Source organism: Brassica oleracea, chromosome C5 (genome assembly GCF_000695525.1).
Source record: "Brassica oleracea var. oleracea cultivar TO1000 chromosome C5, BOL, whole genome shotgun sequence".
Lineage (NCBI taxonomy): Eukaryota > Viridiplantae > Streptophyta > Magnoliopsida > Brassicales > Brassicaceae > Brassica > Brassica oleracea.
The window spans coordinates 182,144-208,616 of record NC_027752.1 but is presented as its reverse complement, the minus strand read 5'-3'; the positions used below and the strand labels follow the sequence as shown (position 1 = coordinate 208,616).

The following is a 26,473-nucleotide window of genomic DNA, read 5'->3' as shown; positions in this document are numbered from 1 at the left end:
AAACCCTAAACCCTAAACCCTAAACCCTAAACCCTAAACCCAAACCCAAACCCAAACCCTAAACCCTAAACCCAAACCCTAAACCCTAAACCCTAAACCCTAAACCCTAAACCCTAAACCCTAAACCCTAAAAACCCAAACCCTAACCCTAAACCCTAAACCCTAAACCCTAAACCCTAAACCCTAAACCCTAAACCCTAAACCCTAAAGGGGCATTTGAGAATAAAGGGGCATTTGAGATTAAAGGGGCATTTGAGATTAGGGGCAATTGAGATTAAAGGGGCAATTGAGAATAAAGGGGCATTTGAGATTTTAGGGGCATTTGAGATTAAAGGGGCAATTGAGAATAAAGGGGCATTTGAGATTAAAGGGGCATTTGAGAATAGGGGCATTTGAGATTAGGGGCATTTGAGATTAAAAGGGCATTTGAGAATAAAGGGGCAGTTGAGATTAAAGGGGCATTTGAAATTAGGGGGCATTTGAGATTAAAAGGGCATTTGAAATTAGGGGGCATTTGAGATTAAAAGGGCATTTGAGATTAAGGGTTATTTAAGAATAAAGGGTATTTAAGATTAAGGTATTTGAGATTAAGGGTTGTTTGAGATTAAGGGTTATTTGAGATATAAAAGGTTATTTGAGAAAAAAAGTATTTCAGATTAGAGGGATATATATATGGGATAGTGGGGTTTTAGGGTTCAATTAGGCCCAGCTAAACTTCGACTCGGCTAGGCCTGAGCTAATCTTATGCTAAATTGGGCTATTTAGATATCTAAGATTTCCCCGTCCCTAATTATCTAATGGACCTACCGTATTGGGCTTCTTTATCCTTCCAGCTTTCTCCTCGTAGATAAATCCTATTTTATCCTAAAGTCTAAGCTACGTATTTGTTTTTGTCTACCATATTTCATTAACACTAACACTTCATAAAACAAAACAGCAAAGAGGATGAAGAAGCAAACCGATCGTTCGTATCAATTTCACGCAAACCGAACGGTTCTTCCCGTGATGGTGATGACGTGAATTTCCACTATTATCTGGGGGAAGTTCAAACCTGAAAAACAAGAAACAACACTCGAGTTTTAGCAATCTCAGATTATGTAAAGATTCCAAAGCAAACTAAAACAAATAACTGAAGACTCATACTCTTTGACGTAGCCGTTGAAGTTCACCATAGAAGCTCTCCGGCGGATGGGATGTGGAGAGGTCGAATATTTCATCGAGTTGGTAACACCACGGTGTTTTTGATTACATAACCTGAAACAGAGCAAAAAAAGTAATGCTCTTTATTTGAAATTCAGTTTGAGTTTAGGGAGATTACCGAGTATATATAGGTACACGAAAACCCTAAAACAACTGTAATTTACATACGCATACGTAATAAAAAAGGACACACACTAATCTGAACGAACAACTTTAATTTAAGTAAAGGCAATTTCTACGAATCTGGAAACTGAAGCAAGAAACAATGTACACAAGTTTGAACGATTATAGGTTAAAGGAAATCTCACGAATTATCATTCTTCAGAGAAATCAAGCACGTGAATACTAGTAGAAAGATAAATCTATGATTAAATCAGATTCAGAAACAAACAACAGAGAGTAAATTCCAAAACCCAGAACAGAGTATGCGAAACTCATAAGACCAAGTAAGCATCATTACCTTATCGAGAGAACAGACGGAAGGGAACCCTAACGAGGAAAGAAAGATCTGTTAAAGGACGAAACTTTCGATTACAGAAACAGAGAACTTGTTCGTCATCGTACATGGAAATCGAACCTTGCGAATTTTCTTTAGAATCGAGCGAGGTGTTTAGTCATTGGATCACCTGCGCTTTTATCATAGAAGAAGAAGGCATTATATCGATTCGTGGAAGATGTGATCTCAACGGTTGATATTTGAAAAAAAATTAAACAAAGTCGGTGATCAAATATTTGTCATCTTGAATCCAGGTGGCCCCATGTGACAATATTTTTTACCGTTAGAGTTGGGCTGTACACGTGTCAACCAAATATGCATAGGACATATGAACTGTCCTTGAAAATGCGATGAAGATTGAGGATCTAAAGCTCACGTTTGAAGATGATCTCCACATAAATCACTTGCCTTGAGATGCACGACACCGAGGAACCCTGTTCGTCCTCCATTGGTGGTGGCACTTATAAGATTTCCTCTCGTAACAAACAGCATTTCCCCAACAGGATCTCTTTCACGGATCACGTAGCTCTTGTCTGTGTAGAGGACCGGTTTTAGCCTATCGCAATTGCTCATCCATTATCTCTAGTTGGATTTCGACTTGATATTTGATTAAGAAGGCTTTCTAAATTGGCTGCCCTGGTTGATATCTATTTGATATCTATTGATCATCACTTTTTACGACTCTTTTGTTTGCCATGAACATTACTGTTGAGTTTGAGTGGCTTAGACAAAAGAAATATGAAGAGGAAGGAGTCAATTCTGATTGCAACAGTTGTCTCAAGTCTTCAAAGGAAAAGAAAAGACTCTAATGGAGGGTCTGAGGTGGTCCAACGTTTACGAGTGCCCAGGGTACTGAGAAGCGCAAAGAGGTAAGTAAATCTTTCACCTACCTGGCTTCACATCTCTGTTACGAATAAAAATTCGCATTAAACATGGGCAGCACTCATATAAAGTCTATTTTTTCTGTTTACTGATTGACCTTTTCTTGTGGGGTTTGTGTGGCCCAGTATTACCAAAAAAAACTTGAGGAGAAAAACCAAGCTCTTGAAGCCGAGCTCGAACAAAGGCAACAGGTAAAGTCAATGCATTTCCAGTTTGATGCAGTCTTTTCTGATTCTAAAGGGTAAAGTCAATGTTTTTGCAGGAAGAACAAGACAGTAAATGAAGTTCATTTTGCTCTTCTCTACTTAAAGCGGGAAGGCTCTGTGAGCAGAGAATATATATGTCAGTTAGGTACGCTTCTCTTTCTGTACGTTCCAAGTTATTGTCTTCATTCAAAAGAATGTAACAACCTAACAAGATAAAATTTAGTTTATGTTGCCATTACGTTTACATGGTGATGGTAAGCTCTAAGAGTAGCTTTTCATGCTGTTAACTAAAAATTTCACATTCCGTGACCTCTGTCAGATTCTTATTATTGTTCGCTGTTGTTAATCGTAACTATTTTCTATCTACTATCTTATTATCGGCTTACGAATTGCGATTGGGCAAAATTTTATGTCTATTTACCGTTCATGTGGAACATACATTGCTTTCATCACTATTTTTCATGAGTGTACACTTACTGAAACCCAATTATGTATTTGTTTGGATACATTTTTCTTCTCTTGCTCGGGATTACTGGAAGACAGCTATTTGAGGAAACCAAGCTAAGAGACGCTTGTGGTTCCCTTTGAAAGCATATGCAGTTTTGGTGTTAAGGTTTATCTAGTGCCTAAGTAGATTTGTCACCTTGCAGCTTTAGTTATTGATCTCTTTTTTTTGTTTGGGTTACAACTCGAAATCACCACTGCTAGATAGCGTATGTGAATCTCTTCACTGCGGTTATCGTGATGCATCTTTGCAGCTAAGAAAACAGGCAGGGTGGACATTATATACCAGGTCAATCTAGTTTGCTTCATGCTAGATTTTTTGTTTTTTTAGAGGTTTTTGATATGGCATGGTCAATCCTGTTGGCGACATTGTTCTATGCACCATCTTACAAATAGAAAAGTATAAAACCTGCAGTTACTTGGTTTGGAATAACTATCATGTCATCATTTTGTTAGAGAGACAAAGCCAACATGAAGGTCCATTTTTACAAGAAATCATGCCTCATTTACGTTATGTATCTTCAAATCTGTACACAAATATATTCAATACTTAACGGCTTCTCGGTGACCTGCAAAAACCCGTGCACGTTGAGGAGAAACAAAACCCTGTGGTCTCATCAATCTCCGATGTTTATGATAATCTCCTTGAATGTTTTAAGTTAATCTTTTGTGATCCATCTACGACCCCTTACTTCAAATCCACTATAAGCTTGATCACTACTGCTCTCTCCCCCGCTTTCCCCACTCGTGTACCCTGACTTCCGCATGTGCTTCTTAGTCCTTGTAACTCCACTATCAGAGACAACAAAAGTTTCATAACTCTTTGACCGCCATCATATGTCGGCACACAATGTAACTATGCATTAAAACATAATTTTCATTTCTTTTAATTTTTTTCAAAATTTGTGGGTTAATCTTTACGAAAATATCGAGTTTTACGTTAAATGCTCTATATACTGAAGCTTATACTCTTTAGTGTTGTTTTAAAATTTCTAACCATATTTTACATTTTTATTAATGTATGTTAAACTCTCTTTCATAGTACATGAGCATCGTTCTACTTTTTTATCAATTAATTTAGTAAAACTTCATATACTCCCTAAATCAGTGGACTTGCAAATATAAATTGTTATTCCCTAGAGAAATGAAAACAACAAAGGTTTCAAATCTCTTTGATCATCCTCATATGTTAGTACATGATACAATTATGCATAAAACAGTATTGTCATTTTTTTTTGATTTTTTCTCAAAATCTATGTGTTAACTACGAAAACATTGAGTTTTTCGGTAAATGCTCGATATACTGAAGTCTATGATCTTTAGTGTTGTTTTTAAATTTCTAAACACATTCTACATTTGTATTAATGTATATTAAACTCTCTTTCAGGGTACATGGATCTCGTTTTAATTTTTTATCAATTAATTTAGTAAAATTTCATAATACTCCCTATTTGGTGGATTAACCACCATAAAATCGTATTCTCTAGAGAAACGGAGACAACAAAGGTTCCAAACTTCTTTGACCTTCATCATATGTTAGTACATGATGCAACTATGCATTAAAAGAGTATTGTCTTATTTTTGAATTTTTCTCAAAATCTATGTGTTAACCCCTACAAAAATATTGAGTTTTTCGGTAAATGCTCTATATACTGAAGCTTATGATCTTTAGTGTCGATTTAAAATTTCTAAACACATTCTACATTTGTATTAATGTATATTAAACTTTCTTTCATGGTACATGGGAATCTTTTTAATTTTTTACCAATTAATTTAGTAAAACTTCATAATACTCCATAAATTGGTGCATTAACCACTATAAAATCGTTATTCTCAAAAGAAACGGAGACAACAAAGGTTCCAAACATGTTTGACCTTCATCATATGTTACTGCAAGATGCAAATATGCATTAAAACAGTATTGTCATATTTTCAATTTTTTCTCAAAACCTATGTGTTAACCCCTTCGAAAATATTGAGTTTTCGGTAAATTCTCTATATACTTAAGTCTATGATCTTTAGTGTTGTTTTAAAAAATTTAAACACATTCTATATTTGTATTAATGTATATTGAACTCTCTTTCAGGGTACATGAGCCTCGTTTTAATTTTTAATCAATTAATTTAGTAAAACTTCATAATACTCCCTAAATTAGTGGACTAACCACTATAAAATCGTTATATTCTCTAGAGCAACGGAGACAACAAAGGTTTCAAACCTATTTGACCTTCATCATATCATATGTTAGTGCATGATGTAACTATGCATTAAAACAGTATTGTCATATTTTTGAATTTTTCTCAAAATCTAAGTGTTAACCCCTTCAAAAATATTGAGTTTTCGGTAAAACTTCTATATAAGATCTTTAGTGTTATTTTAAAATTTCTAAACACATTCTACATTTGTGTTAATGTATATTAAACTCTATTTCATCGTACGTGGACATCATTTTAATTTTTGATCAATTAATTTATTAAAACTTCATAATACTCCCTAAATTGGTGGACTAACCACTATAAAATCGTTATTCTATAGAGAAACGGAGACAACAAAGGTTCTAAACCTATTTGACTTTCATCATGTGTTAGTGCATGATGCAACTATGCATTAAAATAATATTGTCATATTTTTTTAATTTTTCCCAAAATCTGTGTGTTAACCCCTACGAAAATATTGAGTTTTTCGGTAAATCCTCTATATACTGAAGCATATGATCTTTAGTGTTGTTTTAAAATTTCTAAACATATTATACATTTGTGTTCATGTATATTAAACCATCTTTCATCGTGCATGGGCATCTTTTTAATTTTTGAATAATTAATTTAGTAAAACTTCATAATACTCCCTAAATTGGTGGACAAACCACTTTAAAATCGCTATTCTCTAGTGAAACGAAGACAATAAAGGTTTCAAACCTGTTTGACCTTCATCATATGTTAGTGCATGATGCAATTATGCATTAAAACAATATTGTCATATTTTTTGAATTTTTCTTAAAATCTACGTGTTAACCCCTACGAAAAATATTGAGTTTTTATGTAAATGGTCTGTATACTAAAGCTTATGATCTTTAGTGTTGTTTTAAAATTTTTTAACTCATTCTATATTTTTATTAATGTTTATTAAACTCTCTTTCATGATACATAAGCATCGTTTTAATTTTTTATCAATTAATTTAGTAAAACCTCATAATAATTCCTAAATTGGTGGACTAACCACTATAAAATCGCTATTCTCTAGAGAAACAGAGCCAACAAAGGTTCCAAACCTCTTTGACTTTCATCATATGTTAGGCATGATGTAAATATGCATTAAAACAATATTGTCATATTTTTTATTTTTTCTCAAAATCTATTTGTTAACCCGCACAAAAATATTGAGTTTTTCGGCAAATGTTCTATATACTGAAGCCTATGATCTTTAGTGTTGTTTTAAAATTTATAAACATATTTTATATTTGTACTAATGTATATTAAACTCTCTTTCATCGTACATGGGCATCGTTTTAATATTTTATCAATTAATTTAGTAAAACTTCATAATACTCTCTAAATTGGTGGACTAACCACTATAAAATCGATATTCTCTATAGAAATGGAGACAACAAAGGTTCCAAACCTCTTTGACTTTCATCATATGTTAGTGCAGGATGCAACTATGCATTAAAACAATATTGTCATAATTTTGAATTTTTCTCAAAATCTATTTGTTAACCCCTACGAAAATATTGAATTTTTTTGATAAATGCTTTATATACTGAAACCTATGATCTTTAGTGTTGTTTTAAAATTTCTAAACACTTTCTATATTTCTTAAATGTATATTAAACTCTCTTTCATGGTACATGATCTTCTTTTTAATTTTTTATCAATTCATTTAGTAAAACTTCATAATACTTCCTAAATTGATGGACTAACCACTATAAAATCAATATTCTCGAGAGAAACGGAGACAACAAAGGTTCTAAACCTCTTTAACTTTCATCATATGTTAGTTCAGGATGCAACTATGCATTAAAACAATATTGTCATATTTTTTGAATTTTTTTCAAAATCTATGTGTTAATATTGAGTTTAATATACATTTGAGTTTTTCGGCAAATCTTCTATATTGATTTGTATTAATATATGTTAAACTCATTTTCATGTAGATGAACATCTTTCAAAATTTTATTAATTAATTTAGTAAAATTTCATATACTCCCTGAATGAGTGGACTAACCACTATAAAATCGCTATTTCTAGAGAAATAGAATTAACAAAAGTTCCAAACTTCTTTGACCTAGTATCGTGAAAGTGCAGGATGCAGCTATGATATTAAAACACTATTGTCGTACTTTTGTATTTTTTTCGAATCTATGTATATACAAATTCATACTAAAATATTGAGTTTTTCCATATATGTTCTTTGGTGTTGTTAGTTGTACATACAAGGTAACTTATACTCCAAACTAATTCTGAGATCTACCTTGCAATCAAACCTCTGCAAGGCACCATCTTCTCCGTCATTAGATGCTGACTTCTGTCTGCTAAGCATCCCCACTTCAGCTTCAATGGATTGTCCTGTCTCCAAATATAACAATAAATAAACACTGAAATAAATGCAAACAAGAAGACCTTGTCAAAATAACTAAACTTTCTTGGATACAAGAGAAAGAAAGAATAGTTTATCATCTTCCCATCAACCACAGTGCAAAAGTTAAAATCCACACAGGGCCGGCTCCGAGATTTAGGGGGCTGTAGGCGGTTTTTTAAAAATTACAGCTAAAAAAAATTTTTTGGTAAATTTGGGGGCCTAAAAAAAAATTTTGGGGACTTTTTTCTATGTAATTTTTTCCAAAATTTTTGGGGGCCTAAGGCCAATGTTTCGTTATGCTTTGTCCAGGACAGGCCCTGAATCCACAGCACAGTTTGAGTTAGCTACCATATCAAACGAGCATGCTTTCTGAGAAATGAGCCCAACATCAAAGCCCAATATTTAAAATCCCTTTTGCTTTTGCTTTTCTTATTTCAAAAAACAATAAGTAGGGACCACCATTTCCATCATTCCTTTTCTTGGATTCTCTTTCACCCGAAAATCCGTAGAGGGATTCGTACCAGAGGAGAGGACAATAAGAGGTAGGTTTCCAGAAATGAAGAAGGAAAACAGCTCTTTGATGTCGTTCTTACTGCTGCTCTCACTCTCATTTCTGGCTAGCTCCAAAAGTCACGGTACGTGGTTCCTTTTATCTCCTCATAACATATGCCGATTCCTAGCTAGACTCGGATTTGTCTTTCACCCTTAGGCTGGTTTTTTCTTGTCATAATCAGATTGTAGGATAGACGATTATTATGTTGATTCCATACCTAAATTAAATCCGTTAAAGAACATAATATATAGTAAGTCTTATGGAGGATTAAGTGTCAGAATGGTTGCAGGAAACCCGGCTAGTGAAATGGTGAACGTCTTGAACCAGAATAGAACAGCCTGGAAACTTGGCAAACTACATGAGAGCCCTGGCCTTGGCTGCATAGCCCTCCAGTATGCTGAGCTCTGCGAGGGTAATTGCAATGTCAACAACACTTTGACCTGCGAACCCCCTGAAGACGACTTCACTCAGGTTTTTGCCCCCAACTGTGGTGTAGAACTTCCCACTTTTGGTACCATAACAGGCCACGTTCTCGGCTGCGGCACCCACTATGCGACGCCAGAAGCCTCCTTCTCAGACATTCTCTTCAGAGATAACAAATCCTTGTTGGTGCTCAGAAACAGGTCGCACACTGAGGTTGGAGTTGGAATGGCTAGGTTGCATAAAGGTACCTACTTTTGGTGCATTCTGTTTAGTGATGGTGGGACAAACTCTTCCTTTTCTCTGGAAGCCAATGGCCGGGGAATCAAACAAAGAAAAGGCTGCTACAGCGGAAGTGCTTTTTCTTGTAGCAATGCGCACATGATTTGTATGCGTCTTCTCAACAGCTTTCTGTGCATTCTTTTGTCTATTAATACACTGTGGGTGTCCTTTCTTTAAGTGTTGATTCATCATAGCCATCACCGTGTAGTTTCTTTGACCCAAATAATGAAAGACAAGTCAGTTACCTGTTGTAGCTGAAATGATATATTGGAATGCGTTTTTTGAACAGAAGAGGAAGCTAATCAAACAAGTTTTTAGATAGGACTCCTATTATAGGAATGAAAGTTTCAAGGATATATATGGAGTTCGCAAGCAGCAAGAGCGGAGTAGAGTTTCAGGGGATAAATAGAGATACCGGTGAGCATGATAATGCAATCTGGGGTAATTTGAACTTGATAATGAGAAGGGTGTCGCATGCACTCTTTGAGCTCATGGCGAGAGTAACGGTACGAAAACCCATATATCACAGCCCTCTCTTCCTGCCATGAGGGTGAGGAAAATGTAGACGCTCAACGGTAATGGCGGGAACATCATTATTCTCAGAAAAAAAATCAATCAGACCGATCACGAGAACGTGTGAGCAAGAGCAAGAGTCAATAAGGAAACGTCAAAGGCGAGATTTGCTCTCAGAGATCAACATTAATAACATAGCGTAATATAAGTCCATCACTAATAATCTCCCTTAAAAGTAACATGTAGGTGAGTCAAATAATGTTTACAAACACTGCCCTCACTTGAGAATGATTATTTATAACAGCATGCAAAACACAAAACACCACTTCTCAGAGGCAAATGAAATAAGAGGAAACTAGACGACTCATTTATTTTCTTGGACATCATAAGCATTTGAGGATCTATACTGTGCTGTGCGCTCAGGAGAACAATGACCGTGTCTTATTGCGTTCCAGTCGAGCTTCCCTCTGATAGACAAGCATACAAAAAATCCAATCAGATATTTATATATATACAAGCAGAGAAGTTGGAATGAAAAATCACAAGAACCTCTTTCTTTTTGCATTCCTTGTACACATCAAAATGATCCTGGCATTTACTCTTGTCTGATCCAAACTCTTCAAGACCTAAGAGTTTCATTATGAAATTTGTCCCACGTTATAAGATAATCAAGATCATGAATCTGAAATCTAATCAATGGGACTCCTCAACACACCATTGAATATTCAAATAGATGAGAACTAATTAAAAGAATTCAAGTTGAATAATTGGGAGAAAACGAGTTACAATCCTCCGTGCAGTAACATGATTCAATCGAGAGCGTGACTCACATTTCAGAGATGCAGAGTACTGATGGTAACATGGAGAATCAGATATCCGAGCCGCGCTAGGGTGCGCCGCCGCCGCCCCGCCTTTCGTCGCCATTTCCCCCTTCACTCCCCGTGTCTTTCTCCGTTAAGTGAATTTTATCTTCTCAGTCAAATGGGCCTTTAAATAAAAGGTTTTGCATGGTAGCAGGCCTTTTTAGTCCGGCCCAAACTAAAAGATCAACGTCAACGCAAGCAAGCATTCATTCATTCATGTTTCACTAACTGCAATTTAGGGGACCCGGTTCCTCTTTTACAGCCAGATCTACATCTATCTTATTATTACAAATCATCTTGCAGTTGCGTAACAAGTACATCGGTCTCACGGGCATCATTTTCTTCAGCATCAATAAGAGTTTGGTAAGATTTGTCTTGAAGGTGCCCCGATTGACTCAACAATTCCAAAACCGTCTCTTTACTAATAACATCCGACTCCTCTTCACAGAGCTTGAAGAAGCCTGACAGCACCAGCACCTTAGGCCTCCAATTGCAGGACCCTTGCGCAGAAAAAGCTTCTTTCAGACAAGCCAAAGCCTCAGTGATACTCCTCTTTCTGGTATGACCATCGGCTAGAATCTCCCAAGTACCTGGGCTCGGCTTTCCCCCCATTTCGATCATGTGGTCGAACAACCCTTGAGCCTTGTCTAGTTGGTCGTTTTTAACGTAGACATTCATAAGAAGGTTTGGTATCCTGGGGTCATAAGACGACTTGACTGGAAGCCACTCCTCATATACCTTCTCGGCAGCTTCAATATCACCCATCCTCACCAAGGAGGAGACGAGAGCATGGTATCCCAAATTGGGAATGCTGGGTACAACAGATTTGTAGACATTCCACACCCGGAACAGCTCTTTCTTGTTACCAACGCTGCCGTACAAACTCAAGAGGTAGTGATATGGGATACGATTACGACCAGTAATCCTGGCCTCAACCTTCCTGAGTGCATCTTGAGCTTTCTCGGTTTCGCCCATCTTAATGTACATGGTGGCCATTGTGCTAAAAGTGGTCCAGTTGGGATTGATGGAAACATCTGATTTCATCTGCTGATACACTTGCTCCATTTGCTCAACAGAGGCGCAGGAGGAGAGCCAGATGTTGTAGGAGTAGATGTCGAGACGAATATCTTTCTGCTTCATCTCGAAGACCATAGCATCTACTTTGTCGTACTCCCTTAGGTTCATGTAGAGAGTCATCATAACGTTGAAGGGAAGCGGGTGAAGGGCGTATCCTTTCTGCCTCATAATGTCGATCAAGGCTTCAGCTTTTTCTCTCGACTTGGCCCTCACATAAGCATTGAGGAGGGAGCCATAGACTCTGCGGTCCTTAAAGTTGTCAGGGAGACTGAGGAAGAACTCTTCGGCGTCTGAGATCCCACGGACTTTGCCGATAAGGTCGAGCTGGATGGCAGCATCACTTGCAGACAATCGAAACCTTTCGCCTCTCTTGTTCATCCAGTCGTACACCTTCTTAAGGGAAGGAATGAATCATGAATGATAAATAAATAAATAAGGTTTATAGTTATTCATTCATACCTCGAGAGCTTGGTTAGGACGCTTATACTTGCGAAGCTCCTTGACGACCCGACAGAGCTCCCACTTGGTAAGCTTACGGCCGCCTTTCTCCCACTGGTTCAAGACGGAGGCGGCACCTAGCTCAGGCTTCTCCATGAGAGATATCTTCTTGTAGATGGCATTCCACTGGATAATCGGCCTTCTCTCGTAGTCCACCGTTCCGTAGCCATAGACCTGGGAGATGGAGCACACGATTATTGCCGTCCTCATCTTCAGTGGAGCTACGGACACGACGGGTGATCTGGAGCGAGGGAGGCGAGAATAGGAGGCGGAGGAGGCCAGCGGAACATTGCGATTTTGTACCGCCTGAAGCAGCATAATCTCTCTCTCTGTCTGAGTCTTTCGTTGGGTTTCTAACACTAGGAGTCTTGTCTGACGATAAGGCGATTGGCTATGAAAAGAAGAGGGGTAATCTGGTAATTACACCTCACTACTGATGTTGGACTCAACTTAAAGGCCCAAATGTATAACCCAAAGACGGGCGCTACTAGGAGGAGAATCATTCTTTCATTCATACATATAGGGTTTTCAATCAATCTTATTATTACACACATATTATTATAAGTATATATCGTTACATCAACTCCTCTCTCGGGATAAGTTAACAAAGTTGTGCCCCTGCATCGACATGTCTCTTAACATCCTGGCCATTTCTTATGCAAATGATCTTCCTTCTTCCTATTCCTGTGCACGTATACTTTGGCTCTTTTTACCTGCAACTCAACATTTCTAACTCAACATTGCATTCCAATTCTGATTAAATATTCCCAAAAACCAACCAGTTTACCAGAACAATGGGAGGGAAACCTCGCCGCAGTTCGAGTCTGTCGAAGCCTTCTTCGGAAAACAAGCACTTGTATCCATCCACTGAGGGGTGCTCGCTGCTCAAACCATGACAAAACTTTATAAGATGCTGCAATCTTCTGTGACTAAGAATTTGCGATGAAAATACTCACTTCACAAGGTACGTGAAATTTCTGTTTCGTAACTCCTCAACCCCCACCTCTTCTTCTTTTGAGTATCTGCGTTCCACAAGAAAACTTTTATCTCCTCATAGATACCTAAACAGATACCACCCCCTTCCTTTATAAGAATCAACCCCACTCACCTCCACGGAAAAGCTTCTTCACAAAAGCGAGATATTCCATTCATAGCACCAAAAGTGTCTATGTGAACCCACTCTTCTCCCACTACATTCGCAGGATGGCCTGGGAAACATGCAAGGCACCAGGTCACATTAATCATATTCTAGGCAAATAAGATATCAACCCTCAAAAAGGATGATCACGTATAAAAAGGGGCATGTGGGACAAACAGAAACTGGCTAGCATATTTTTCTTGTTTGATGATACCCAAGTAAACGCTGATGAAATAACAAGAAACCCCAAAAAGAATAAGTCGCTCACTTATCTGATGCAAGCGCTTAAGAGCATAGCCGCTTGGATAGTTGTTGTAAGAAGCCATGAATGTTACAATCGTGCACCCTGCACTATAGGACAGGATTAAGTAGGCTACCAAATCCCTTACATAGCAAAGATAACTGCCTACTATTTCTACCTGATTACAAATAATGCTAGCATAACCATGTTCACCAGTTTCCAAATAGTTTTCTTCCTGTTATTGTAGCTGTATAAAGTGTATCAAAAGGGCACTTGAGTGACTGAATAAAAGAACGCTCTAGCTATGATTGAAAGCTTAGCTAGCAAACGTCTGATAGAACTCATACATTCTGCTGGCAGCAACTGCAGCTGATAAGTTGAGCATTGGCACTGAACTAATAATAAAGCGGAGTTCCTGCATATATCAAGAAAGACAGGTAAGCCTCTGTTAGCAAATAATAAAGAAACTTTAATGGGCTACTAAGATAAGTAATAAATCTGAATACCTTGTGTGGAAGTTTAGAGTAGAGTATAACAAAGGATAAAACAGGAAGAATAAGGAATGGAACCCGCCTGTCAAATACGGTACCAAGCTGCGTAATCCAAAAAGAGAACAAATGAAAAAAAAATATTTTACAGATACAATCAGATATCCTAACTCGAAGGGAATAAGACAATATGAGAGATGTTAGCAGGTCAAGTAATTACCAGGGAAAGAGGATAAGCTACTAGTAAAGATCGTGGGAGTGCCGAGGTGAAGTACCAATGAATGGAATGTGTCTGGTTTAGCAACTAGTTGTCAAGGAACAAAATAGAATTTAACAAAAAGGCAAGGCCACGATTTTAGCAAAATAAGCTTTGCATTGGAAATGTATACTAGTGTATGGAAATCTAAATGGTTATCATTGTAAAGAAGGGAATCCTCTAATCAGGCAGCGGATCAGATGCTATAAAGTGATCTATGATAAGAAAAGAAAAAACAAATTGTGGAAGGATACACCCCAGTCAGAACTCCGGTTCAGAATGGAGTTAAACCAGAAAACTTCAAACTCTGGCCAGACAAACTTCTTCCACATGATAGAGTCAACGGAAATAGTAAGACCTGTGCTAAGATTAATTTCCATGACCACAAAAATCCCGACTCGGAAACTAGAGTCCTAAGGGGGAAAATGCAAATAGATCACAGAATGGAGAGGAACTTTAACCAACCTACAGCCACTACAGCGGTTCCAACACAATACTTAAGTGCTTTCCAGAAGGAGATCGATCTGGTCTGTCATTGATAAACGTAAAGCACCCCCATCAGAAGGAAACAACAAAGTACACATATAGAAGTTCAGAAACCAGACTATTCATCATCAGCTCACCAATAAAAACTCAAGACCGATAGGCCCGAGCAGTAACATCACATCGCATCTGAAGATTACAGAGGAAAAAATCTGGTTATCAGATGAAAAACATGTCAGAAAAAAATCCAAGTTCCGGAGGCCATGAAGATTATTATAATCAGGAAATCATGTTAACAGGAAAACTACATACCAGGAAGCTCAAAGCAGAATAAAAGTTTCCCTTTAACCAATTACCATATGCCAGATTAACTGCACAACCGAGATTTCATTTCACAACATTAGCAGCAAACGGGAGCTATGCTAAATGGGACATGGGAAAGATTGCTAGGACATTACTAGAGGAGTTAGATGAATAGAAGTAATTACCTAATCCCAAAGCTAGAATATTAGGTAGAGGACGAGTGCAGTAGAAAAGAAAATGAAATTGCAGACTGGTGAGAAGTACAAAGAAAGATTCCACTTGAGGTCCAAACTTTTTTCTTATCTGCCAAAGAGGTAAATTCTGCTCAGTGTGCAGGAGAAAAACAATCGTCAAGGTGCATCTGAGATATTCCAATACCAAAGACATGTGGGGTGGGGGCAAAGAATCAGATAGAGGATGGAAACAAGCAGTAGAGCAAATTACTAACTAGCAAACAAACTTCATACCTGAATCCGGAAAAATCTTAGTGTGGATAATATGATGCAGCCCAGCACCAAACGAGCTATACAAGTTAATAAAGAAACACAATGATTTGAATTGGTTTAGTGCGTAGCTTAAAATTCAAGAAGATAAGTGTTTAGCGATTCCATTAGGGAGAATCCAAGGGGGGGAAAAAAGAAGAAGAAGAGAAACCTGCAACAAGACTATAAATCTTTGGGAAGCCAAGCCAGGTGATAAAGGAGACAACGGGTGATGCAAGAAAAGAGACTATGAAGGCTCCTGAAAGAAGAGATCAATTAGAGTTGACGAAACATAAAAAGAATCCAACAATTAGCAACAACAGTGCTTACCAATGAAAGTTCGAGGGACAACACCGGGGAATTCCAAATGATCATACTGACAGAATAAAACACTCAGTAAAACGTGACTTACAATTGAAACAAGTAAAGAAGAAGAAGAGGTCAGGTCACTCACAGAGTCCAAACGATGGCGATGGTAAAGAATGTCGTGCATTGACTGGTCACATGCAAATTCACCACTCAGTAAAAAAATAAAAAAAAGAAGGAGAGTAGATCTTGGCAATTGAAAAGAAGGAGGGTACCTGTACGTTGAAGCTCTCTTCGACCTTAGTATATGGTGACATGACCACATAAATTGCAGCTATAGCTCCCAGAATCAGATCATATCCTGCTCCCAAAACAGAATTTCAAAAGTTTCAATTAATAACTAGAAAAAATGAAAAGAGCATGCACAAACAACTACCATAGGATTGAAGAAACTTGGCCATTTTCGTATCCGTCGGCATCGCCTGTGCAACTTCCTTCTCGGTATAGATCTCTCGATATCAGGCAGACGGTTTCGATAAAATTAAAATGGGCCAGAATGTTTGTTTATATGGGTGGGCTCATATTTATGTATTTGGGCTGCCATCTAAGCCCATTAATATATGTAGAGAGGTGCTCTTTCTTTCTTTTGGGGGTTCCTCTAAAAAAAGGGGCAGAACACAACTCAGAAGAGAAATCGGGAGAGCGAGCTCGAGGTCTTAATTCTCCAGAAATCGAGGGCATGGAAGAAGCAAACGAGTTCTACCTGAGGTACTATGTCGGGCACAAGGGGAAATTTGGACACGAGTTCCTGGAGTTCGAGTTTAGACCGGACGGTAAGCTCCGATACGCCAATAACTCAAACTACAAGAACGATACGATGATCCGGAAGGAAGTGTTTCTCACCCCCGCCGTTCTCAAGGAATGCAAGCGTATCGTCTCCGAGTGCGAGGTCTTTTTCTCTTAACTCTCCTCAGATTTGGTTCTATTCCTGTCCGCTCGAAGTCGATTAGGGTTTTGTGTATCTATGTGCGTACAGATTTGAAACTGATTGGTGATCTTATTATTACGTGTGTAGATTTAGAACCTTTTCTCCTCTCTTGGGCTTCGCTAACTTGTAATGATGGATGATTTTATATGAATTTCCGTCATTGCATGTGTGTGTGCAGTATCTTTTGTGTGCCTTACTCGTGATTATTTTTGTGTGTAGATAATGAAAGAAGATGATTTTAAGTGGCCGGAACCTGACCGTGTTGGGAGACAAGAGCTTGAGATCGTTATGGGAAATGAGCACATCTCCTTCGCTACATCTAAGATTGGTTCTCTTGTTGATGTCCAGAGCAGTGATGATCCTGAAGGTCTTCGCATCTTCTACTATCTTGTTCAGGTTACCTCTCTTTTCCTTTACCATGATGAATTTATACCCAAGGATACTTTAGTGTCCCATTCTCCACAAAGCAAATCCCCCCTAAACTCGGATATTATTAGTTTTATACTACTCTCTGTGATTGTTTCACAATGTCAAACTTGAACATATGTCCTGTAGTTGGTAACACCAAACTTTTACCTGCCTATTCTGATGTTGTTTGCTCTCTTATCAGCTGACTTATAATGTTTCTATGTGAGCATACATCTCTAGCTAATTTTTTTGGTCTAACTAACATATTCCTTTTGCAACAATCATGGTCGCAGGACTTGAAATGTCTTGTTTTTTCGCTCATCTCGCTGCACTTCAAGATCAAGCCTATTTAGAGAAAGAAATCAGTCGAGTTGCTGGGAGTATGTGGCTGAAGTTTGTATTTTTTTTTTTAATGTTTCTGACTCATCAACATTACTGAGATTCATGCTAGTTTCTTGTTCTGTTGTTTCAATGAATCTTAAATAAGCGTTGGTAATGGTTTGACAACTTATAATTAGGTGAGCTTTTCCCAGGTACTGTTATTTTCAATAGTAACAAAACGAAATTGGGCAAGTCTAAAAGATGGAGTTTTGTCTGGACGAAATCAGTTGCTTATGCTTATCTTCCAGCTAGCTATATGACTTGCCCAAAATCGGTCAATGCAAGAACACTCATGGTGGTAAACCGGTACTGAAATGATTTAGGAGTTGATATTTACTCGGAGCATTACTGTTATTCAGAGTTTGAAATGACTTGTCACAAGTTCAACGATAGTGTGCCGTATACTCTGCACTCGGAGCATTACTGTTACTGTTGGACTGTTATTGTTGGACTCGAAGACTGATCGAGCAGAGCAGGATATTGCTACAGCAGTTACGACAAGAGTATATATACGTATATTGCTACGTATATTGCGCGATATTCATTAGTAAAAATATTTGTAAATATATAAATCAGCAATATAGAAAGATTTGCAGTTGAGAAACAAACAATGTCCAATACTTACAACACTGATCCATATCATACCCGTGGGTGTAACTTTGCAAACTAACATCCGAAAATACAAAAGCTTATACATGATACATACAGACATATAGATACAAATCCGCCAGCAGAATTATCTCATTGTTGGTGGCGGAGAAGGAGGCGTTCCAATTGGTGGAGCTGAGCCTTCAAGGCAGCGTGGTCTTGTCGCATCCTCTGCAACCTATCCTCAACCATAATCATCTCCTCCCTCAGGAAATGCATTCTCTTCTCCAACCATCCAACACTCTCCCCAATTCCACTCTTGTCGTAGCTGCTGTAGTATTCACTACCCATTTGCACTTGCTCCGGTCCTCTCTTCAGAAGCACCACTATCGTCACCTGTGTCCACACTTTCCACTTATCAGCATCTTCTCTTTATCTCTCTCACACCACACCAATTTTTAATTTATAAATTAGAAAACAAACACTGCATTTACTTTCGTTTTTTTTTTTATAATTACCTGCATAAGTAGGATCACTGCAAACGCTATTACTAAAGCCTGCTTTGTCGAGCTTTGCCTCTTCACAAATGATGTCACATTCATTAATGATTCCCTTAAAATATTCACTACCCCTCCTCCTCTTCCTCTTGCTATCTCCACCCTCTGCTCTTCACATTCAGATACTCTTTCTTCGCTTGCTGAGCTCACGGCACCATCCTCACTCAACTTGATACCTGTGTCAGAATAAATTGTCAGCCAGCTTTCTACTTGGGGTAAAAAGCTTATCTTAATCATCCCTCAGCACAACAAACCTTCTTGGTTCTCCAGCTTCTTCTGTTTCAACAGTTCATGTGCCTCCAAGTATAATCATAAAAATAAAACAAAAACTAGTTTAGGAGCCTGAATAAACTGAAAAAAAATAACAATGCCAGACGCAATGGCTACATAAGTACCATTCTTATCCATGCTGCATAAGCCTCTCTACACTCTTCCAAAGTTGACTGCACTATTTTTCCTGCAAAAGCTCATAAACGCATCAATCATAAGAGGTCAGATCCAACAACCATGAATACACTGAGTTCCGAGAGAAGCATATAATACACGGTGAAATCGTTCAAGGACAAACCAAAGAGTACATGATGCTAAACAAACCTTTCCACACTGTTCTCTTAGAGAAGGCCAAATTGACATAAACATCCAGTATAGAACCTTCTATCGAGTCTTTGCAATCTCTTTTCACATCCCAGACCCCCTGGATTAAGGCAAAGGTAACATATTCACCTCTAACGCAAATCAATCAGCACTATATGTAAAATTTCTTCGTACCTCTACCGTAAAGTAATCTGCATAAGGCACATCGGTGATCTCTTGCGATGTTTCAATAACCAAATGGCTAGCAAAATAATGACAATATCAGACAACAGAAAATATGTATGTATTTGCACGATCATTAAAAGTGATTCTCTTCTAAACAGAGCCGCGATTCTAACACTACCTATCTCTGTACATCCGAAATTTCTGTGACTCCTGGCAGCCACCAAACTTTGCACCTTTGAGAGAAATCAAAAGGTCATGCATACCCATATTTGATATACAATGTAACTGAATCTATCCAAAAGGATATAAAAAATATTACCAAAATATATTTTTATCGGATGCTGAAATGAGACATTGCGAGTGTGTCCAAGCTTTTCATGAGGTTCCCAAGAGCTACACCTAAACTCTGCAAACAAAAATTTCTCTTTTGATTATTAAAAAAATACCCCGGCAGAGAGAGAAATGTACGAATACAATAACACAAGCAGCAAAATGATTCCATCACTTATCGCTCTACCTTTATCTCCACAATTTTTATGGAAAGATTCAACAAAACTGACAGCCGCATCTGAAAAAAACAATCTAAAGAACTCTTCTACTGGAATCTGCAAACATAAAGAAAACTCTGTTTAAATACATATGAAACTTCTGGTTTCAGTTAATGCTTAGATTCTCATAAATTTGACTGACAATGATTACATAATATATTATCTTATCCCATAGGTCAAAAAAAATGTGACATTACCGGAAATTTTGCCTCTGCTACCTTTGTAAAATCAGATGATACTGCATGCAAGGAACATAAAAAATGAGTGGTGAGTTCGAATGACAACAAGAAAAGAGGTCGCAGTAACCAAAAAAAGATAGATGAGAGATCATGCATCAACGAAAAACTAGATCAGCAGGAAATAGGGTCTCCATATTATGTGCAAGGTGCGACGAAATGAGAACTGATGTAACTTGTTAAGTACCATCAAGAGGCAAAAAAAAAAAAAGCTAAGCTACCCCATTCCGATAGGCCCAATACAGTGAAACCATTATGAGACGGTTTATCCATTGACCATTTAAATTTCAAACAAAGTCAGTTCAGGTCAAAAAAGCAAGCTAAAAGATAGACACATACAAACATACACCTCGAAACAGAATGAAGAAAATTATGGCTGTCCAACTTAAGTGGACCAGCACTTCTTTCTAAAATTAGGAGAAACCCAAGCGTTTGCATTCTTAATACTATCTACCAACACTTGGACATGATCCAAGCAAAAAAAAAAAAAACCGTTGAGCTTACTGAAAACACTAGCATTCAGATATTTAAACAGTTGAAATGAAAATGATAACCAAAGACGTTGCCAGACAAAATTAAAATAAAAGCGAGGAAGGACTTTAACTACATTTTGGTGCATTTAAGTCTTCAGGCTTGGAGTTCAAGATATTGGTTGAAGAAGAGGCCACACTATCTACAAGTGGTTCTGTGTGCCGCTGAAGATTTACAGATGAAGGTGAAACGCCATTTTGAGTAATAACAGGAACGCTGGAACTGCCTGAAAGACGAGGTGTTTCATCCCTGTGAAGTGAAGGATAGTGAGGCATGAAGCAGTTAGTTAGTAACAGCAACCAGGCAAACCATATAGAAGAAACAAAGTACCTTGATGGGGAATCAAGCTCACTGGCCAAATCCAAAGTACTCTGAACAACTCCATCGTTTACCTGGTTGTTGGACTCAGAAAAAGAATCCTGAACAGTTAAGGTGAGGAAGATGAGAATAAAGAAACAACAAGCAGCAGTGTATTTGCCAAGGGTTGTTTGGGAACCTGAATCTGGGCTTGGGATTTGACAGCACAACCATATTCAACCCATCCATCATGGATAAGCTTGAAAGCTTCATCACGGGAAAGAAAGGATGCAAAAAAGTACTGAAAGAGGAAAAATCAAATCAGGGAGAGGGGAAACAAGGAAAAGGGAGTAGAGAGGAGATGATAATGATCCTACCTTCTTGCCTCCAGCTAAAATCTCAATGGCATTGGGGAAAATACCAGCAGTCTTTGCTCGTTTAACACAAGAGATATCCGCAAATGGAATAATTTTCTGCAACACGAAAAGAGAAGCACGGTAAAGGAAACAAACAGTGAGGAAATGAATGAATGATGGAGAAGGGAGTACCTTGGTCTCATAGCCAAAGATGTTAGAGTAAAAGCAGATATAATGAATGAAGAGGTACATATGACCCTGCAAAAAAAGAAAGAAAGGTGAGAGGAATAGTGTTGAGAAAACATCAAGGAGATAAATACTTTACCTGGAGAAGAATACTCTCTTGACAAGCACAGTTGAAATCTTGAACAAGGACCTACACACATACATAAAATAAGAAAGCATTCCATTGGTCAACTAAGAGAGGCAAGCAAACAAATACGTACTTCGTCAGCTGGGAGCCGAAATAATTGCCGATACTCTTCACTCCTCGATATGACTTCAGACTTCAGGTCCAAAAAAAAAAAAAAAAAAAAAAAAAAAAATACAGATCAGAAGAAGACAAGACATACTCAATTCAATCAAATTGATCAGATCAGCACCTGATTTTCACCACCACGACTAGGGCTTGGAGAAGAGGTGCGATCAGGTGAGCCGCTAGAGCGCGATCCGTCGGGGGACGATGGTGAGGGATCGGAAACGACCACCTCCGGAGAAGCAGATGCAGATGCAGATGCAGATGCAGATCCGTCCATGTTCATGACCGTCTCCGGAGTAGAAAGCATCGCCATGAATGAGACTAAAAAGGATGTTATGTTGTTGATGCCAAAGAGGAAGTGTGCTCAGTTTGGCGGTCGTTGGGTGCGGCGTACGTCGTCAACGTCAACGGCACATTTTAGTCAAAACACCTCCCCCAATTGGGCTTAATGGCCCATCCTTTACTCACCCATTTGGTGGCCCACAGGTCTGCCAAACTTGCTAATTATATTTACTATTTTTTGTTCTCTTGTCTATGCTTGGATACATAACGTAGTAGTAGTAGGTTTATCCTAATTTTTGCCTTTTAATTAGTCTCATCTTAACAATGCATCATTGCAGCTTGAAGGAACCACACATTCTGTCTGCCTGGATGTGCTACGGTTGTTTGCCCATGGCACCTGGGGTGACTACAAATGTACCAACCTTTTTTTAATTCTTTCAATACAGCTTCCTGCCTGCCACACTTTCTTATTTTATTTTTTTGTTTACTAGGCAATGCCTAGCCGTATGTATCCCTCAGTTGTCTCCTCACCAAATTCTGAAGCTAAAGCAGCTCACTCTGCTTACCCTTGCCGAGTCCAACAAGGTATCACTTCTCTGTCTTCTCTTCTCGTTTCCACTTGTATCTCACTCTGCTTGTCTTATTCATAGGTGCTGCCTTATCATACTCTGATGGTCGAGTTAGATGTCACCAATGTTCGTCAACTCGAGGACTTTCTTATTAATGCATGCATGTACGCTGTGAGTGTCTTCTTCCTTTTCCCTTTCCGTGTGTAATCTCTTTTTTTTGTTTGCCACCATGAAGCCGGCGGTATTTGCACATACCAACCTACTCAAACATGATACTGACTTTGTTAACATCTTCCAGGGTATAGTTAGAGGAAAACTGGATCAGTTGAAGAGATGCTTCGAGGTGTGTTGTCATTCTCCTATATTGTGCTTATTGTTTTAACTTACGGATGGATGCCTCTATGAGAGTGTCATATATATTGGAAACGTGCAGGTTCCATTTGCTGCTGGTAGGTATCTAAGGCCAGGACAACTAGGGGATATGTTACACGCATTCTCAAACTGGTAGTTTCTTTAATCTAGCTTCTTCTCCCCCTTTGGCTCCCAGGATTTGTATTTAAAAGGACTCGTACAGGATGTTAGAAAACCTGACAATAATGATAATCCTCCTGTTCAGTTCTATGTGAAGTGTCCTTTTCTCATGAAACAGTTTTGCCTTGCTTTAATTTTTGAAACTCTTTATGTGTAGGTTGAACACATCAGAAAATCTTCTCTGTTCAATTTAAGACAAGTTAAAATGGGCGGACAAATGGACAAAAAACATCGCAAGGAAGCAGGAGAAGGAGTGGAAGAAGTGAAGAGGTCTCTGTCCATGAAGGTCAGTGATACATGCCTTAGACCATCTTTATCCGGGTCTTTAATGAGGGGGTTTAAGCTAAATGATAGATAAAAAAAAAAAAGAAAAAGGGAAATTAGAATTAGCGACGTCTCTTAATTAGGCTTGAGAAGAGACGCCTCTTGATGCCACGTGTTGGTCTGATAAACAGTTTGGGAGAAGAAAACGATGGGGTGAGTAAATCAGTTTCAAAGCGTGGGCAAAATTCTCGTGTGCTCTCGTCGTCTCGGTGAAGCAAATCTCCGGTCCTCTCCTCCTCTACGACGATCGTGTGTATCGGTGGGTCTCCTCCTCAAGGACGAATCAAATCGTTGGTGGTTCTCCTCCTCGACCAAATATCGAATCGACTGTTGCTCTCGTCCTCGACGACGACGAATCAAATCGTCGGTGGCTCTTCTCATCGACGAGGAATCAAATCATCGGTGGCTTTTGTCGAGGAGGAAGCATTCGTATGTTGCTGCTCCTCAAATCGAAAGGTTAAGATATATTAATTTTTTTTTCAATCCTTCAATTAGCTCAATCGAATCGAAAGGAAAGCTTGATGCATGTGTTGTTCTTGTTTGTCTAGATTAAGACCTCAAAAGAAACAGAGATGGTGTGATTGAGGAGCATGACTTGCAAGTGAAGCGTTTAGAAGACAAGATAACACAATTAATCAGACTTGTGTTGTTGCTTCCTCAGGCATTGCCTTTAGCGGTAATACAAACAAAAACCCATCTCAAGAATCAAGCTTTGTGTTCTTTTCTTGATTTACGATTTGTTCATATTCAGAGAAAATCTTTTGAGGTCTTAATATTTATTTTCGTTAGGTTGGTTGGTATCATGATCAGGATTTTTGACATTGAACATTGCACATGTTATAGATTTTTGACATTGAACATTGCACATGTTATAGATTTTTGACATTGAACATTGCACATGTTATAGATTTTTGACATTGAACATTGCACATGTTATAGATTTTTGACATTGAACATTGCACATGTTATAGATTTTTGACATTGAACATTGCACATGTTATAGATTTTTGACATTGAACATTGCACATGTTATAGATTTTTGACATTGAACATTGCACAATTGTTGATATAAATCCTTTAATTCTATCTGAAATGTTTCTGTCTTTTGGTCTTAATATAGATGGATCAGGAGAGAAGAAGAAGGTTCGTCATCAACAAGGACGAGAAAAGCAATACAGGTAACACATTTGTCTTTGGTTAGGTTTGAATTCCGGTAATAAATGATGGTGGTTAGTGTTAGATTAGGTTAGGTTTGAATTCCCGTAATAAATGATGCTGGTTAGTGTTAGATTAGGATTGAATTCTCGGTAATAAATAGATAGAATTCGATGTTCATATTGTAGATAGATGTCAACTCTTTGTGATGAATGTTGTAGATATGTGTCATGTCTTTGTGGTTGCTCCTCTCTTCAATTTATTGAACACATCTCTTTCTCCTATTTCTTATCATCTCGGTAACACTCCTCTTTTCTTCCTTCTCCTCTTTCTTATCATTCTGTCATAACATTGCTCCTCCTCATTTCATTGCTCTTCCTTCTCTTCCTTCTCCTCTTTCGGCAAAATTGGCTCGTATGGATTCTAATCCATATAACAAACACAACTCAACTTTTGTTCACCTTCTTAACAGTCAACAAGAGGTTGTGTTTGGTATTGGAGAAGATTCAAACTTTGCTGACACTCCTTCAGAGCGTATCCAACGAAGGACATGGACTCCTACAGATGACGTTGTGCTGATAAGCTCCTGGTTAAATACAAGTAAAGATTCTGTCGTCGGCAACGAGCAAAGATCAGGTGCATTCTGGAAAAGAATTGCAGCCTATTTTGCTGCCAGTCCGAAGATCGCGCCTACTGAACACAAAGAAGCCAGTCAGTGTAAGCAACGGTGGCACAAGATCGATGATCTTGTTGGGAAGTTTTGTGGCGCGTATGAAGCTGCTGCCAGAGAGAGAAGCAGTGGGCAAAACGAGAACGATGTTCTGAAGCTAGCTCACGAGATATTCTTCAACAACCACACCAAAAAATTCACCTTAGAACATGCATGGAAAGAGCTTAGGAACGATCAGAAATGGTGTGAACTGTCCAGTTCTAAAACCGATAGAAGTTCCAAAAAGAGGAAGTGCGACGACGGTTCACAATCAGTAACTTCTCACGCCTCTGCTTCTGGTGAACCTGAAGAAGCTACCACTCGGCCCCCTGGTGTTAAGGCAGCAAAGGGGTATGGTAAGCAGGAGAAGGCAGAGGGCAAGACAGTGGCGGGGTTTGAGAGTATGTGGAGAATCAGGAAGGAGGATATGGCCATGAAAGAAAGGCTATCAAAGATGAAGTTACTTGATAGTTTACTTGCAAAAAATGAACCTCTTGATGACTATGAAGAAGCTCTGAAGAAGAAGCTCATTAATGAGCTCTTGTTGTCTAATTAATGAGCTGTGAAGAAGAAGTTTTGTCTGATTAATCTCAGTTTATGTTGTTTAAGTTCAAGTCCAAGTCTAAGTCTAGGTCGTCTATGTTACTTGTTGTTCTTGTTATGTCTGATTATTAATCTCAGTTTATGTTGTATCAAGATGTTTGTGTTCGTATAATGATGAAGAAGTTTATTTTGTGTTTGTCTTTTTATCAACACTTGTGTCCTGTTTCCGAAGAAGTTTATTTGTGTTTCATGTCTTCGTTAATGATGAATCTTAATGCTTAACTTTGTGTTTCAGGTCAGAGTGGAGAATTGGGAGTGGAGACAAACTTGGCATCTTGTGTAGTCATGTTGTCACGGACTTGCGTCATCTTGTCATCTTGTCACGGACTTGCGTTTGATCTCTCTTGTTTGAGAACTGAGAGTGGAAAGAGACCTTGGCATCTTGTGTAGTCATGTCATCTTGTCAT

The 26,473-nt window shown here is 38.3% G+C and overlaps 6 protein-coding genes and 1 pseudogene across 7 annotated transcripts; 3 read left to right on the top strand and 4 right to left on the bottom strand.

Moving 5' to 3' along the window:
- The first annotated feature begins 8,339 nt into the window (after positions 1-8,339).
- LOC106292935 lies at positions 8,340-9,371 on the top strand. Its single transcript, XM_013728604.1, has 2 exons — positions 8,340-8,498; positions 8,706-9,371. The coding sequence occupies exons 1-2, from the start codon at positions 8,420-8,422 to the stop codon at positions 9,293-9,295; spliced, it is 669 nt and encodes a 222-aa protein (XP_013584058.1). The 5' UTR covers positions 8,340-8,419; the 3' UTR covers positions 9,296-9,371.
- Positions 9,372-9,817: 446 nt separating this feature from the next.
- Positions 9,818-10,689, bottom strand: LOC106294424 (cytochrome c oxidase-assembly factor COX23, mitochondrial). Its single transcript, XM_013729980.1, has 3 exons — positions 10,462-10,689; positions 10,181-10,257; positions 9,818-10,098 (listed from the first exon to the last, which is right to left on the bottom strand). Exons 1-3 carry the CDS (start codon positions 10,553-10,555, stop codon positions 10,051-10,053), a joined length of 219 nt encoding a protein of 72 aa, XP_013585434.1. The 5' UTR covers positions 10,556-10,689; the 3' UTR covers positions 9,818-10,050.
- Positions 10,673-12,441, bottom strand: LOC106294421 (pentatricopeptide repeat-containing protein At1g02150). The gene is made up of 2 exons (XM_013729977.1): positions 12,031-12,441; positions 10,673-11,961 (listed from the first exon to the last, which is right to left on the bottom strand). The coding sequence occupies exons 1-2, from the start codon at positions 12,385-12,387 to the stop codon at positions 10,780-10,782; spliced, it is 1,539 nt and encodes a 512-aa protein (XP_013585431.1). The 5' UTR covers positions 12,388-12,441; the 3' UTR covers positions 10,673-10,779.
- A 22-nt stretch (positions 12,442-12,463) lies between these two features.
- On the bottom strand, positions 12,464-16,313 carry LOC106294422 (dol-P-Man:Man(7)GlcNAc(2)-PP-Dol alpha-1,6-mannosyltransferase). Its single transcript, XM_013729978.1, has 20 exons — positions 16,203-16,313; positions 16,042-16,127; positions 15,915-15,956; positions 15,791-15,836; positions 15,633-15,719; positions 15,446-15,501; positions 15,164-15,281; positions 14,988-15,046; positions 14,816-14,887; positions 14,658-14,721; positions 14,447-14,550; positions 14,157-14,228; positions 13,955-14,041; positions 13,796-13,863; positions 13,627-13,695; positions 13,476-13,558; positions 13,178-13,277; positions 13,026-13,091; positions 12,857-12,950; positions 12,464-12,782 (listed from the first exon to the last, which is right to left on the bottom strand). The coding sequence occupies exons 1-20, from the start codon at positions 16,243-16,245 to the stop codon at positions 12,705-12,707; spliced, it is 1,494 nt and encodes a 497-aa protein (XP_013585432.1). The 5' UTR covers positions 16,246-16,313; the 3' UTR covers positions 12,464-12,704.
- A 99-nt stretch (positions 16,314-16,412) lies between these two features.
- LOC106294423 (protein mago nashi homolog) lies at positions 16,413-17,694 on the top strand. The gene is made up of 3 exons (XM_013729979.1): positions 16,413-16,715; positions 16,974-17,150; positions 17,456-17,694. Exons 1-3 carry the CDS (start codon positions 16,506-16,508, stop codon positions 17,513-17,515), a joined length of 447 nt encoding a protein of 148 aa, XP_013585433.1. The 5' UTR covers positions 16,413-16,505; the 3' UTR covers positions 17,516-17,694.
- A 428-nt stretch (positions 17,695-18,122) lies between these two features.
- On the bottom strand, positions 18,123-22,310 carry LOC106294420 (protein VASCULAR ASSOCIATED DEATH 1, chloroplastic). Of its 2 annotated transcripts, none has more exons than XM_013729976.1 (18): positions 22,018-22,310; positions 21,862-21,921; positions 21,741-21,791; positions 21,608-21,673; positions 21,437-21,532; positions 21,259-21,360; positions 21,093-21,154; positions 20,839-21,011; positions 20,193-20,233; positions 19,965-20,052; positions 19,767-19,853; positions 19,626-19,680; positions 19,457-19,523; positions 19,283-19,382; positions 19,084-19,145; positions 18,943-18,985; positions 18,650-18,864; positions 18,123-18,527 (listed from the first exon to the last, which is right to left on the bottom strand). In XM_013729976.1, the coding sequence occupies exons 1-18, from the start codon at positions 22,204-22,206 to the stop codon at positions 18,285-18,287; spliced, it is 1,800 nt and encodes a 599-aa protein (XP_013585430.1). In that variant the 5' UTR covers positions 22,207-22,310; the 3' UTR covers positions 18,123-18,284. The 2 variants fall into 2 exon arrangements, with proteins under 2 accessions (XP_013585430.1, XP_013585429.1); XM_013729975.1 differs by having other exon boundaries at positions 21,093-21,181; positions 22,018-22,309.
- Positions 22,311-22,518: 208 nt separating this feature from the next.
- Positions 22,519-26,473, top strand: LOC106344194 (annotated as a pseudogene).

Excerpts from the sequence above, each read along its gene's own strand:
- LOC106292935 (XM_013728604.1), top strand. The coding sequence starts at position 8,420 with ATGAAGAAGGAAAACAGCTCTTTGATGTCGTTCTTACTGCTGCTCTCA. Across the intron at positions 8,499-8,705 it reads GGCTAGCTCCAAAAGTCACG|GAAACCCGGCTAGTGAAATG; the intron begins GTACGTGGTTCC and ends GAATGGTTGCAG.
- LOC106294424 (XM_013729980.1), bottom strand. The coding sequence starts at position 10,555 with ATGGCGACGAAAGGCGGGGCGGCGGCGGCGCACCCTAGCGCGGCTCGG. Across the intron at positions 10,258-10,461 it reads GTACTCTGCATCTCTGAAAT|GTCTTGAAGAGTTTGGATCA; the intron begins GTGAGTCACGCT and ends TGAAACTCTTAG. Across the intron at positions 10,099-10,180 it reads AGGAATGCAAAAAGAAAGAG|AGGGAAGCTCGACTGGAACG; the intron begins GTTCTTGTGATT and ends CTTGTCTATCAG.
- LOC106294421 (XM_013729977.1), bottom strand. The coding sequence starts at position 12,387 with ATGCTGCTTCAGGCGGTACAAAATCGCAATGTTCCGCTGGCCTCCTCC. Across the intron at positions 11,962-12,030 it reads GTCCTAACCAAGCTCTCGAG|GTGTACGACTGGATGAACAA; the intron begins GTATGAATGAAT and ends TCCCTTAAGAAG.
- LOC106294422 (XM_013729978.1), bottom strand. The coding sequence starts at position 16,245 with ATGCCGACGGATACGAAAATGGCCAAGTTTCTTCAATCCTATG. Across the intron at positions 15,957-16,041 it reads AAGAGAGCTTCAACGTACAG|TCAATGCACGACATTCTTTA; the intron begins GTACCCTCCTTC and ends GCATGTGACCAG. Across the intron at positions 13,278-13,475 it reads TAAGCGCTTGCATCAGATAA|GCCATCCTGCGAATGTAGTG; the intron begins GTGAGCGACTTA and ends CATGTTTCCCAG.
- LOC106294423 (XM_013729979.1), top strand. The coding sequence starts at position 16,506 with ATGGAAGAAGCAAACGAGTTCTACCTGAGGTACTATGTCGGGCACAAG. Across the intron at positions 16,716-16,973 it reads GTATCGTCTCCGAGTGCGAG|ATAATGAAAGAAGATGATTT; the intron begins GTCTTTTTCTCT and ends TTTTGTGTGTAG. Across the intron at positions 17,151-17,455 it reads TCTTCTACTATCTTGTTCAG|GACTTGAAATGTCTTGTTTT; the intron begins GTTACCTCTCTT and ends TCATGGTCGCAG.
- LOC106294420 (XM_013729975.1), bottom strand. The coding sequence starts at position 22,206 with ATGGCGATGCTTTCTACTCCGGAGACGGTCATGAACATGGACGGATCT. Across the intron at positions 20,234-20,838 it reads AGACTTAAATGCACCAAAAT|TATCATCTGATTTTACAAAG; the intron begins GTAGTTAAAGTC and ends CCTTGCATGCAG. Across the intron at positions 19,146-19,282 it reads TAAGAGAACAGTGTGGAAAG|GAAAAATAGTGCAGTCAACT; the intron begins GTTTGTTTAGCA and ends GAGCTTTTGCAG.